The sequence below is a fragment of the Lagenorhynchus albirostris genome, chromosome 11 (genome assembly GCF_949774975.1).
Source record: "Lagenorhynchus albirostris chromosome 11, mLagAlb1.1, whole genome shotgun sequence".
NCBI classification, from domain to species: Eukaryota; Metazoa; Chordata; class Mammalia; order Artiodactyla; family Delphinidae; genus Lagenorhynchus; species Lagenorhynchus albirostris.
Window position 1 is genome coordinate 13,944,934 of NC_083105.1, and position 14,426 is coordinate 13,959,359.

General features: G+C 45.4%; 1 protein-coding gene across 1 annotated transcript in view; it reads left to right on the forward strand.

Annotated features, from left to right (window-relative positions):
• The window catches only part of LARGE1 (LARGE xylosyl- and glucuronyltransferase 1), a 589,914-nt gene that overhangs the window by 261,261 nt on the left and 314,227 nt on the right, over positions 1-14,426 (forward strand). Inside the window, 1 exon segment of the mRNA XM_060165047.1 lies at positions 10,793-11,094. Within this exon segment, the coding sequence (XP_060021030.1) occupies positions 10,793-11,094 (302 nt within the window).

Consider the following 14,426-nt stretch of genomic DNA (forward strand, 5'->3'; position numbering starts at 1 on the left):
GGGACACATAAGAATGCTCATTGCTTACAGACCTGGTGCTGGGCTCTTGGGAAACAAAAGTGACTCAACGTGGTCCCTGCCTTCCCTGGCACAGCATCTGCCCAGAACAGGTGCTGAGGGGATTCAAGTCCCAGTGCCAAGCAGTTTGCATGAACAGCTGCTACAAACGTAGTAAGAGCCATCACCTTAGATCCATGGTGGGAGGTTACAGGAAATCCAGTTATGGGGAGAGGAGTGGAGTGGCCATCCCACCCTGGGCATATTGGAGAAGGGTTCCTTGAAGGGAATTTTTAACCAGATATTGGAGAAGCAGTGAGCATTCACCAGGTGATAAGTCCTGCAAAGGGAATGGCACAAATACTTAATGCTTATTCCAGTTGCTGGTCATGCCAGCCAGGATCTTAGCATAGGGCTGCCGTGTGTAAAGGCTTTGGAAATACTGGATGGTGAATACTGGATGGTTCTCGGAGGTGCTCTTCGGGGCCAGAAGATGGAGTCAGAAAGTGCAGGAGACTTCAAGAGCAGTTCCAGAAACTCTAGAAAGCCTCGAATAAGTGTTTCCTCTTGACAGATCTGTTCTGATGTCTTGACACGGCCTCTGAGGTCAGTCCCATTAGCACAGCCTCAGGTGGGCCTCTGGCCTGCAAGGGACTCTTCTCTTCAGGGCCAGGAATTGGGGTCTGTACTGGAGCATCACCATCCAGGCATCCCTTGGGTCCCCTCTAAGTCCTCCCTGTACCCAAGCCCGTGCTTCCTCTCAACTTGCTGAGGAAAATCCTGGGTTTGCCTTACAGTGGAGCTGAGTTGAGGGTCCTTAGTTTTATTCTTTTTGCTTCTGTGATAAGGTTGGAAGCACCTTACAGAAAAATCTTCATCATCCCTGGAGGAGGACTTGGAAGAAAATAACCATCTGTCAAAAGTAGAGATGGCAGGTTTTGCTTAATAGGTATTAGCACGATATTTTACCCAAACGTCTATCTTGCTCTTGGTAATGTCTTATCTTTGCCAAGTGCCCATCCTGAAAAATGCTATTTCTGTCAAGCTGAGCTCCTGATAAAAATCTTCTATCTACCCCCTCCGCCCCGAGTCTATCCTGATAAAACCTCATTCTTCATTTCTGATTTCCTCCCAAGGGATGGTTTGGATTTGTCAGGAAGGGGTGAAAAAAGGATGATAAGGGTTTTTCTTTTCTTCTTCTTTCTTAAAATTTTGCTTCCATATAGATGCTCGTGGCAATTGGAATATAATTTTAAGTAAGTCAAGCTGATAAGGGGTGGGGGTGTTGGAGACTGTGAAGAAAGGAAAAGGAGAGAAAAGGAGAGCAGTCATTTATAGGCAAGAGCATGTTCAGTCAGGCTTTTGGTTGTTTTCTCTTGTTTTTCATTTACAATTGAGCCGAGGATGGTAACATTGATTTTGGTGACGTGGCAGTTTACAGGAAGGGGATGCTATTGAAGGAATCAACCACATTCACAAAAACACTTGCTTCCTCTTCTCTTTGAAATATGTAGGAATATTCTTCATGGCAGCTACTCGTGCTGGTGGTTGGCTCCGTAGCCATTACTAACTTTAACTAGTGCAAATCAAGCGTCCTACTTGTCTTTGTTAACTCTTTCTTCTAATCTCCTTTCCAACTCCTTTTTTTCAGTATCTCATCAGGTCAAACTGTACCATGAACACTGCAGGCCAGAATTGGGTTCTCCTGATGTAGTGCAGCCTGCATGAGGTTTGCACGAAGGGCAGAGGCCTTTGTCTCAAAGCCAGTTCAGTGTAGAGGAGATGAGGTGTGTCAGAAGGCCCCAAAAATCGGATGCAAATCAAGCCAGTCCTCACTGACACGAGACCTCCTGAAGTACCAGAAGTGGGAGAAGGGATTCTTCCCCTATGTTAATCCTCACTTAAATGCAGCCCAGAGAAAGAGAGCTTTTGCTCAGATTGGCATGTGCCTAATTTCAGATACGGTGGTGGATAAGCACACTGGCCGCCATCACTGACGCAGAGCATGAAGACTACCCTCTCGCCTTCTGGTCATGCTTTGCACTCGGTTTTCCTCTTTTACCCCTGGGACGTTCATGAAAGTACCATCCTCCAAAAGCAGCAGAATCTCCAAGCCTGAGGATACTGTTTGGTGGTCCCCCTTCCTCCCTAGATGAGCAGAGCGCCATCGTTCAAGTCTGCCACAGTCCAATGAAAGAGGCACTCAGGATGCAGGGCAGTTGTTCTTTTGGGTCCTTTTTGCAAGAGTCCCTAACTCTTTTCCCTAGATCTGAATTCCGCTCTGGCACTTCCCCCCTGAAATGAGATGATCTAGGAGCCCTGGGGAGGAGAAGGGAGCACAATGGATGGGCCAGAGCTCTGCTGATTTGTCTGGAGTCCTGAAGCATCTGCTGCCTGCCATTGAAATCTTCCATCCCTCTGTAATCCAAACCAGACGTTGTTGTCAATACTCACCATTAAAATTCTTTTTTTAAAATTTAATTTAATTTTTAAAATTCTTTTTAAATGTTTTTTGATAAATAAATATAGCCACCAAGTATGACAGTGTGAGGCTTATGGAAAGCATGGGTTCACATTTTTAGAAAAGGACAGTTTTCAGTATCCTTAGTGCGACGAACGTAAAATTTTAAAACCTTGATAAAGCGTCATCCCATGCAGCTTTATTGATATGAACAAGATTTTAGTTACCAAAAACAAAACAAAGAAAAACAAGCCTCATTAAAAAATTTTTACCGGGGCTTCCCTGGTGGCACAGTGGTTGAGAGTCCGCCTGCCGATACAGGGGACGCCGGTTTGTGCCCCGGTCTGGGAGGATCCCACGTGCCATGGAGCAGCTGGGCCCGTGAGCCATGGCCGCTGAGCCTGCGTGTCCGGAGCCAATGCTCCGCAACGAGAGAGGCCTCAACAGTGAGAGGGCCGCGTACCGCAAAAAAAAAAAAAAAAAAAAAATTTACCGTAAAATATGATTCTCCCCGACATACATGATTTGCCACTCTTGGAACATATTAGTGGGATTTTATAAGGGCTATGAATATTTCATATAAAATAACATATATTGCTAAGGTTAAAAAAATAGATCAGTGGAAATATATGAAGTCATATATCTTGAGTGCTGCCAAAGAGAAAATGAAGTAGAAATTCTAGAATATTTCTGAGTCCGATTCTACAGTCAAGGGCCATATTGGTGACTTGGGGATGTCCAGTTCACGTTTTACAAAGGATAAAATCATCTTGCTCATTTTAGTTTTGATGTCTTTCCTAATAAAGGGAACTGTTTCCAACTATTGCAGGTGAATGGAATATGTCTCAAGAGACTCTGGGAGGGGAAAGACCACTTTCTCAAACTCAGCCGTTGGAGTCCACCAGTAAAGCTTGGGTGTCTTTGAGGCTATGCAAAAAGTGATTGAAGTTAACTCAGTGAGGGCAGAGAGTGAGCAGAGGTGATTGAAATATGAATTTATTTGGCTCTCACACACTGGTTGATTCTCCAGATTGGAATAAACGTCACATTTTCTGGAATGCACTGTATTCTTCCCTCCAAGAGTTGTTTCTAAAGCACCTGGTGATCTAAGAACTCAACTCTGCTGTCACGCCATTCAATTATATTAAAAAATAGAGCACTAAATACATCATCCTTTGTCGTGTTCGGTGACGATTTGAATGCTACCAACAAAGTCTTTCTGTTAATGCTTAGATTCCTTGGACATCAAAGAGAAGAAAGATAGGCCAGATTTAGGAGTGGAAAGATTAAGTTACTCTTGCTGTGAGAACCACCTGCCTCAGACTTTCAGAACTTAGGATATTTGGCCAAAAACATTTGAAGCTTTGAAATCACTGATCCTGAAGTTTCAAGGGGCAAACCACTGACATCGTTGCTTATTAGGGCACCCTTAAGCGCTTCTCTCCCAAACCCGGCTATGGATACAGAAAATCGGTGCTAAAAATGCCTTCATTTTCTTGACTTAATGAAGCTCTTTAAGACAAAGTTCTGCAAAATAATTTCATGGAGGAAAAGAAGTCAAACTGCTTTTACCCTATTATGATGAGACAAATCTAGGCTTCTTTTCCTGGCCTGCTGGTTGCTGATTCTTTTCAGAAGCTTGCCGGGAGCTCTGTTGTGTTTGGTCTTTGCCAGAAATGCTCTAAGGTCTTTGCTGGAACTCAAGTTTGCTTTGGTTGCCAAAGATGATTTCAGGAAATGACTCTGGGGCATTTTTGGGTAAAAATGTTCCCTGTTTATCCCGTAACAAGCAAAACAGCCTTTTCGTGTCATCAGTCCCTTTTTCCTCCTCTTGGCAAATCTGGTTCCACAATTCGGAACTTGGGAAAATAGCTCCACCCAGACCTGTGTCTTACTCTGAGCCTGTAACCTACCAAGAGTGACAGCTGAGCTTGCGATGTGTGAGTAGACTCAGCTGTCATGTGGAGATCCAGTGATCACAATTTAAAAGCAGTTTTTAAATGGGAGATTTTAAAGATTGAACTGAGTTTTCTAAATTTTTCTAAAATGACTTTGGCCACAATATTTAATTTAGTTTGCAATTTCAAAATGCATTGAAGGAGAGTGTGAAGTTTTTATGTTGATTGCAAGGAAGGCATTGTGCTTTTTAGAATTACAAAATGCTTACTTAATGAATGCAGCCTTATGTGGAAGGCGAGAAATTGGAGTAAATCATTGGAATGGAGTGACATCTTGGTCATAGAGGGCGGAGTCTGGAACCGAGGAAGCTGGCAGGTCTGGCAACTGCAATAGTAGAACCCTGCTTTGGGAAGAGCTCTCATCCTGGAAGGAAGGGGGATTGATAGCAGCAAAACAGCCCCAAGCGTGGAAGAGCTAGAATGCCGGGCAGCCTAGGTTATAGGAAATCAGGAAGGCCCTGGGTTACATGATGGGAGCTATTCTAAGAATACAGTAGAGACTGGAGCAAGGGCAGTACCGGAGTTAAGTGCGACAGTGCTGCTAAGACCTCTTTGCATCGGAGCCCGTTCCTTAAATTTGCCTTAAGGAGCAAACAGTGGCAAATGGGGTTTATGGTGTCTCAGCCTGAGGTTGGGGGAAATGCCTAAGCCAGGGTTTCTCAACCTTGACTACACATGAGAACACGGGAGGGTGGCTGTTTTGTGTGTGTGTGTGTGTGTGGTACACGGGCCTCTAGCTGTTGTGACCTCTCCCGTTGCGGAGCACAGGCTCCAGACGCACCGGCTCAGCGGCCATGGCTCATGGGCCCAGCCGCTCCGCGGCATGTGGGATCTTCCCGCACCGGGGCACGAACCTGTGTCCCCTGCATCGGCAGGCGGACTCTCAACCACTGCACCACCAGGGAAGCCCGGGTGGCAGCTTTTTAAAATGCTCATAACTAGACCATAACCTCCAGAGATTCTGAGCTAATTAATCTGGGATTTTTTTTTTTTTTTAAGTTTCCCAAGGGATTGTAATGGTAGCCAGGATTGAGAACCACTGGCTAAGGGACCAGGAGATGAAGCAGAAGCAACAATAAACTAGATTGGACATATTTGGAGAGGGGCAAATAGGAGACATTGTGATTTGGGGCAAATAGAGAAATTGATCTGGAGCCAATGAACCTGAGTTCAAGTCTTTCCCTTTGCCATCTGTTGCTGGGATGACATTGAACAGGTTAAGTCATGTGTCTATTTCTTTTTTTTTTTTTTCCATTTGTCCAATAGGGTTAGTGTGAGAACACTCACTCGATTAGAAGTGTTGTATAAATTAAAATGAGATGACACAGCCTCTAAGCACTGGACATGTACTCAATAGGAAGTGACCAAGTGTTTGTTGAATTTTATAGATGACCTTGAAGCAGATGGAGAAGCTTCTGTACATTGTCAAACTGCACAATGTGGTGGGAATAGGGTTTTCATTAAGCACATCCCTGGCACCTGTAAGTAAGGCTGGCAGGAACAGAGAGAGATTGGAAGTGGGGAGACAAACTGAGGAGACCAATGTTCTAGAACAAAGATCCACAAACTAGGGCTTGCAGGCCAAATCTGGCCCAGCGCTTGTTTTTGTAAATAAAGTTTTATTGTAACACAGCCATGCTCGTGTGTTAGGAATTTCTGTGGCTGCTTTTGTGCTGCAAAGCCAGAGTTGAGTCCTTGCATCAGAGACCGCATGGCCTACAGAGTAAAACATATTTACTCTCCGGGCATTTACAGAAGTTTGATACCCCTGTTTTAGGATAAGATTAAAAGGCTGGGTTTGAGATGGAATGTTTGAAATAGAATGAGAAGGGCTTCAAACATCAGGAGAATTGGCAGGCCCTGGTGACAGATTGTACATAGGGGGATTTTGCCGAATAAATGTTAGGGATGCGATGTTTTCATCGTGGGTAGAATGATGCAGGGGGACAGCCTTCCTGAAATCTGGGCATGAGTGCAGAATTGTGGTGTCCTTGGCCAGAAAGATCTAGGACTGTCAGCACTGGAAGGGGCTGGTATGAGCTTGCAACATGGCGGTTTCAGGGCTGGGGTCCCTGCCTCCATTAATGAGCCCCCCCCCAGTTCTGTCTGCAGTGGTGGCTATCACAGTGTGAAACGCCAGTACTCCAGAGAGAGTCAGTGCGCACAAACTGATTCAGATCATCACTTAGGACGTTTTGGATGCCAAGTCCCTAATCTCTGTCACCGTACTGCACGGAGGTTGATTTTCAATTTACCTTTTTTGTTCTGAATCTTAGCTGTTTTGATTCTTAATTCAGAGCATTCATCTCAAGTGGATTCAGAGATTCAAATCTGATGATAAATTCATGTTTGTTGAGAAGTTTGGGAGGGAGGAGGAAGATGTTGCCAACTGAGATTCTGAATAATGTCTTGTTTGACATTTTAAACTCAAAGTGGGCTGAACTGTAGATCAACACATATAGGCATTATGTGACACAGATGCACCTTGTGTACAAATATAGTGCAGATCTGGGGGGAAAAAAGAAACCTGGAAGGAAAGGTAATAGAAAAGCAAGGGTCAGGGGGGCTTAGAAATGAAGGATCCTATTCACTGTTGTCTTTATGTGTCCTGCCTCTGGGTTTGGTGGGGTAGGTTAGGGTGGGTGGGAAGGGGAAATTTGAATATCTACTCTGATTAGGCCTGCTGCTAGGTAATAATGTACACAGCCCGCTGTCTCCCATTTTACATATGGGGACAGTGAGTCACAGAAGTTAAGTACTTTGCCTAAGGTTAATTATTAGTAGGTGGCAGAACCGTAATTCAAACTCAGCTCTTTCTTATTCCAAATCCCATGCTTTTATGACTAGATTTGATTTGTTTGCTTTTCTTGGTTATCTCTCCCTCTTCCCCCAGCAATTAACCTTATAATGAAGTCACTTTGTAAGTACAGTTGATCCTTGAATAACGCAGGTTTGAACTGCATGGGTCCACTACATGCAGATTTTTTTCAATTAATACGTGTACTATATGATCTGTAGTCGGTTGAATCAGCAGATGTGGAACCACAGACATAGAGGACCAACTCTAAAGTTAGACATGGATTTTCAGCTGCGTAGGGGATCCATGCCTCTAGCCCCCAGGTTGTTCAAAGTTCAAGTGAACTGGTAGTTGAAGGTTTGCTAGATCTGTTTTTTTCATGCCTTTTTTTTTTTTAACTCTAGATGCCAGTCCTTCCCTTCATCCTTCCTTGAAATGCTTGTTAAGTGCAGGCAGCGTGCCAGGCCCTGAGGACAGAGAGGCTGGGTACTGGGCAGTGGTAGTCAGTGTGATCTACAGAGTGTTGTTGGTCTGTACTAGTCAGGGTTGTTCAGACAGACAGACAAACAGGGTGTGTGTGTGTGTGTAAAGAAATTTATGATAAATAATTGGCTCATGCAATTATAGAGATGGTCAAGTCCCAAATCTGCAGGGTCAGTTTGCAAGCTGGAAACCCAGGGGAACCGATGATGTAATTCTAGTTGAAGGTTGGCAGGCTCGAGACCCAGGAAGAGCCAGTGTTTCAGTTCAAGTCCAAAGGCAGGGAAAACAAAACAATGTCCCAGCTCAGAGGTTGTCAGGCAGGAGGAATTCTCCCTTCCTAGTGGGGAAGGGTCAGCCTTTTTGTTCTCTCCAGGCCTTTGACTGTTTGGATGAGACCCACCACATTAGGGAAGGCAATGAGCTTTACCCACTCTACTGATTCAAATGTTAATCTCATCCCCAAACACCCAGAATAAGTTTGACCCCGTATCTGGACACCCCATGACCCAGTCAAGTTGACATATAGGATGAACCATCACAGCCCCCAAACTGTTACTGGTCTTCAACAAGGTAAGTGTGGAAGTTGGGGGCAGGCATGTCGAGAGCAGGTGGACATGTGTCAGGCATGCGATCAGTGGAGCTTGTCTTGATGACTAGGGTATGGACCAGTTTGTTGAATTCACGTGAAGAATTGCATGTAGGGTAAGCTATGTATTAGGCATGTGTATTGGGCCCACATTTTATCCAAGGTGGATTGGAGGGAAAAGCTTCAGTACTGCCAGTTTGAGAAGTAACTGCTGTGGGTTCAGTGGTTTCCATAGACGATACAGTCCCACGTGATGGGCTTTATAATGATGGCCTAGACACAAAGAAAGAGGAGCGTTCCTGGGAGAGACCAGGGCCCAGAAGCCAGCACAGAGATGTGCGGACCACTTCGAAGACGGCAGGCCTTGCACTGTCCTAACCCTGCCCCCACTACATCCCCCCAGAGGGTTAGGAAAAAAGGAGTCAGGAGCCAGAGAGATGTGTAGTCCAGGAACAAAAGCAGTAGGCAGGCTGAATGAGCTGTGAACATGGCAGGGCAACGGGCCCCACTGTCTTGACTTCCGGCCATGCAGCACTGGATGGGTCGGCTGGGTTAGAGATGCAGGGTCCATCTGTACACGAGCCCACGGCAAGTTAGAGCCGAGAGGTGCCCATCTCCAGGACACTCCCTTTCAGGAAGAGAAAGAGGAAGGGGCCGGCTCAAGGTGATGCACCTTGCAAACACACAAACCAGCAGTTCCGATTCTGCTGTTTATTGAGCCCTTCTTACATGCCAGGCACCGGGCACGGTACAGCATGTGGCTTTTTCCAACGTCTGCTCCCCCTCCTTGAGGCCTGGCTTTTATTATTTTATGTGTCTTCATTGGTGACTAATCTGTGGAGTTTTAAGGTAGAGAAAACCTTAAGGTAGAGTTTTGGGTATGTCTTGTGTCCCTGGGGCTCCTCAACAGTAAGCATGCATTGAGCACTTACTGTGTACAAGGAGTTATGCTAAATATCCTTGGGAGATGAGGTTTTTACATTAATAATTTTTAAATCCGTGGCCCTATATATAGCCTTTTATGAATCTGCATTTAAGGGGAGTGTGTACAGGCTCGGGTATAAGAGAGACCTGGGTACGAATTTTGGTACCACTGGGTTCTGATTGTGTGACTTTGAGAGACCTACTTGTCTTCTCTGTGTATGATTGTTAAATAGACTGTTTCTGCCCTCAGTTTCATGATTATGCTCCTACTTTCTTCTTCCTTTTTGCACTTAATTATTCTATTCTCTTGTCATGGAACATGCATCCATGCTTCCAGCATTTATCATATATTATGATATGTTTCCACAAAGATAAGTAAGAGCCAGTTTTTGTCCTCGTTGAACACCCAATCTTCATAGGAAACATTCAGTAAAACAATTTACCAAATCCAGTGTGACAGGCACATATTTTTCTTAGTGCTGTGTACGAAATGCTGTTGGAATATGCTGATAGATATTTTATCTGCAAATTGAAGAAGGCTTCCCTTGGGAGGTGATGCTTCTGAAACTGGGTTTTGAAGGGTAAATAGGAGTTCACATAGGAAGAACTAAATTAACTTAATCATTATTAATACTACTTTATTCCTTCTCTTCTTTTTTCCTCTCCTCCACTTCCTCCTACTCCCCCCCATTCTCCTCCTTTCTCTCCTCCTCCTACTTCATATTCATGTTTTATTGCTAACAAGAATATCTACCTGGAAATGTGCCAAGTAGGGAAAAGAAGACAGTGCATTTAATTAGGAAAAATTATATTGTGATTGTCTTCTCTAAACAGCGTGTTAGTTTTTTTCTTAATTGAAGTATGGTTGATTTACAGTGTTGCGTTAGTTTCTGGTGTCCAGCAAGTGATTCAGTTATACATACATATACATACTCTTTTTCGTATTCTTTTCCATTATGGTTTATTACAGGATATTGAATATAGTTCCCCATGCTATACAGTAGGACCTTATTGTTTATTTTATATATAGTAGTTTGAATCTGCCAGTGGCGAACTCCTGCTAATCTCTACCCGCCCCATCCCCTTTGGTAACCATAAGTTTGTTTTCTATGTCCCTGAGTGTCTTTCTGCTTCATAAATAAGTTTATATGTGTCATATTTTAGATTCCACGTATAAGTGACATCATATGATATTTGTCTTTCTCTGTCTGATCTACTTCACTTAGTATGATAATCTCTAGGTCCATCCATGTTGCTGCAAATGGCATTATTTCATTCTTTTTATGGCTGAGTAATATTCCATTGTGTATATACCCCACATCTTTACCCATTCATCTGTTGATGGACACTTAGCTCTTGGCTGTTGTAAACAGTTAAACAGCATGTTTTTCATCACCACATTAAGTCATTCTGTTCTCAACTTTGTTCGCAGTTCAGTCTGGATGCGTGTTTATTTACAATGCATTTTCCACCGGCTTTTATTTCTAAATGGGACGGCAAAAGGAGCCCTGGACGTCTGGAGTAGGGGTAGGGGCCCGTGGAGTTCTATTCGGCTTTAACCCTTCCCGTTCTCTCCGCACCCGCAGATGGGAAGCCGGTGTCTCTGTCTCCGCTGGAGTCCCAGCCTCACAGCCCCCGGTACACGGCGTCCAGCCAGCGGGAGCGCGAGAGCCTGGAGGTGCGCGTGCGCGAGGTGGAGGAGGAGAACCGCGCGCTCCGCCGGCAGCTCAGCCTGGCCCAGGGCCACGGGCCGGCCCACCGGCGCGGCAACCACTCGAAGACCTACTCCATGGAGGAGGGCACCGGCGATAGCGAGAACCTTCGGGCCGGCATCGTGGCAGGCAACAGCTCCGAGTGTGGGCAGCAGCCGGTCGTGGAGAAGTGCGAGGTAAAGAGCACCCGGAGCCTTCCAAGGTCCCAGTCCCCACGTGGCCCACACCCACCCCTTGCAAATGCCGCCAGGAAGTGTGGCCAGGGACCTGGAGAGAGCTGGCGTTCTTGGCTCAGGCCTGGGCCTGAATCTGGCTTGATCATTCACTCTGCTGAATGGCCAGGCAAATCGTTTTAAGCCTCTGAGCCTCAGTTTCCCCACCTGAAAAATGGGCATAAGGAGGCCTGCACCTGCAGAGATATTAAGAGCAGCACACAGAACCTGCTGCTTGTTTCTTTGCAGCTCATTTTGACACTCTCAGGATTTCTCTGCCGAGCTGTCATCCTGGGGGCCCCTGTTACTTAGCTTCCAGGGGGCATGGTGCACCTGGCCTTGAGGCCCTGTTGGACCGTTCCCCTGGACCTCATTCGCACTTTATACACAGCTTCTGTAATTCAGAACCAGAGACTTGCTTATCTAAAGCAGTTCTTTGAACTTTTATAGCTTTGTATCATTTTCTCCCTTTTAGAGTATTTCTTAGTAACTCTTTGGTCGTTTGGAAAACTCCCACTCCCTCTCGCCCCTCATCCCGCCCCCAGTTCATGCATCCATGCTTATGTGTGCGCTGCATGTGCAAGTGCACACACGTGTGCGCACACACACACGCACTCGTTTTCTGCTTCCTCCAGTCCCAGTGGAGAGGAATTAGAACCTCCCTGTTAAGAGCAAGCCCTTCTGGGACGGACAAACCTGAGTTCATTTCCCAGCTCTGGTGGTTTCTGTTGTGAGTGCTTGAGCAGGTTACCGAACCTCTCTGAGCTTCAGATGTGTCTCATCAATAAACTTTAGAAAACAATACCTGCTTCCTGCAGTATTTGTGAAAAGGAAATGGGATGGCCATGTAAAGCCACAATTAGTGTCTGGTATATAGCATATTTTCAATTATGGGTAATTTTTGTTATTTTTAGTTAGATGCAGATATTACCTGCTGCTGGTTTATTCCATTTCCTGCCTACATTCTCAGAATGTTAGACTTCAGACGCCCTGAAGAGAAAACAGTTTGCAAACCGTAAGATGCTGTTCACGTGAATGTGGTTTTTAGTGATATTGGTGATACTGTGTAGTATGCCATAAGGGGATATGGGGCCTGTTGAGTGACGTAGACTCAGTTCTATGCAAGGTCAGTGGTCAGGGAGATTTTAGACTGGAATGGTCAGGGGGAGCCCCTGAGGATAATAGGATTTCTCATGGATTCCCAAGCCTGGTTGAAGTGTGGGCTGGTGGAGAGGCAGAGGAAGGTAGATGGAGGACATCCAACAAGGAGTGTATGTGTGAGTCGGAACAATATGCAGCGAGGCGCTGTCAAGCAGGAAAGGATTCAGAGCTCAGTGAGTTGGTCGGTCAGGCGAGCACAGAGAACCTGGGCAGGGAAGCGGGTGCTGCATAGTCATCATTCATCCAACAAATATTTACTGAGCCTCTATTATGGGTCTCACAGTGTTCTCTGTGCCGGGAAATAACAACGGTTGAAAAAGAGACAAAACTCCCTTTCTTCTGCTTCTTATGTTTTGAGGTGGGAAGTGAGGAAGAGATTATAAACGAAGAGCAATTCGTACTGTTACCAAATCCAGGTTTGGCTGCTTGCTGCTCCTAAGCCAGTAATTCAAGAGGCGAGTGTCAGGAGAAATGAAAGTGCTTTAATCAGAAGAGCTGGCGATCTGGGGGGAAGGTGGACTCATGACCTGAGACCAACTCGGAAGGTTCTGCTCAGCCAGGGCAGTTTCTAAAGGGGAAAAAGGGGGAAGAATCTCAGTGAATCACTGAGGCAGGAGGCTGGATTCTGCATCATTCTCCATTGCATGCAGACGGGCTGACTCTTCCTTCAGATGTTATGTTGCCTGCGTGATCTACCTGCAGGATTCTTAGGGGGGCTGTCAGGGGTAGAGAGCTAGTCATTTTTTAACTGCTTCATTCTTCATCCTTGCTTCTTTTTATATAAGAAAAGAATCAACAGGTTAGGCAAGGCGTGGCGTGCATGCAGGAGAGCATACGTCAGGAGTTAGGTTCAATTGCCTAGTGATCTCATTCCTATAATTAGGTTCTGACTACATGCCAGGCCCAGCCTCATTTAATCTTCCACAACCATTGCCAGTGGCCTGTGTAATGGAAGATCTCTGTGTTGCATCTTTGGGGACTTAGCAACTTTAACAAATTCCCTTGGTCTAGGCTGGTCTGGGATGGCCCCTCATTTGGGGATCTTCTTTCCCTGCCTGGGCGAAGGCTGGTTTGATTTCTTACAGATTCTGTGCTCTCAGGTTATGGTCATGGCATCAGTTTAGAGTGCTGGCTGGCCCAGAGGGAGGAACTTCTTTTCTTCGAGTGTGTTTACATTATTATGACTCAGGCTGACTTAAACCATCAACTACGATCAAGGAGGTGAAAAACAGAAAAGGAAAAGGAAAAAATGGGAGGACACAAGTGGAACAGAGGGAGAACACAGAGGATTCCTCTTCCTGCTGTAGTCTCCGTGGCCATTGTCTTCCCCTGCTCAGCTTTCTGAGATACACACATCCTATTGATATTTCTAAAGAGGGCTTCTGTCCCGAGCGCCCCACCAAATAGTGTGGGCAAAGACCACTGGCTTTCAAAGTGAGAGACAGGAGCCCAATTCTGGTTCCCTCTCCATACCTTGATGGCCATGTGGCACTGAGCAAGTTACATCACTTTTCTGTGTGTTGGCTTCTTCGTTTGTAAGTTATGGATTAAAATCAAGTTCCTGCCTCAGACTATTTGAGTGGGGACCGTGGATATTAGAACTTTAGGCAAACAATAGCATAGTTGGGTTAGCAGTTGATTTCACTGTGATTTATCCCACAATCCCAAGTTAATGGTGGCTTTGCCTCTTATTTCTGTTTACATGTAAGAAGTCTGGAGCTATTGGTGTAGGGATGTTCCTGCCTGGATGCAGGCTTCCTTTATCTTTCACGCAGCTGGCATGACTGGCATTCTCAAGGTCATCTCATGGTCTTTAATGACTCCCAGAGCTTCAGCCCTGTCATTCATCTTCCAGCTAGCAGGAAAGAAGCAGCGTTAAGGTGGGGCATATCAGCTTGCTTTAAGAACACGTCTCAGAAATTTCACAGTCAGTTCCTTTTGGAACACATTGGCAGAACTTCATTTAGCTGCTACCTTTAGCTGCCACCTAGCTGCAAGGGAGCCTGGAAAAGATAGATTTTCTTTAAAGAAGCCATGTTCTTTGTTAACATTTTGGAGGTTTGCTCCTAGAGAGAAGAGATATTATGGTTACGGTGAATGTTCTCTGTCAAATGAGTAGTTACCGAACTCGGTTA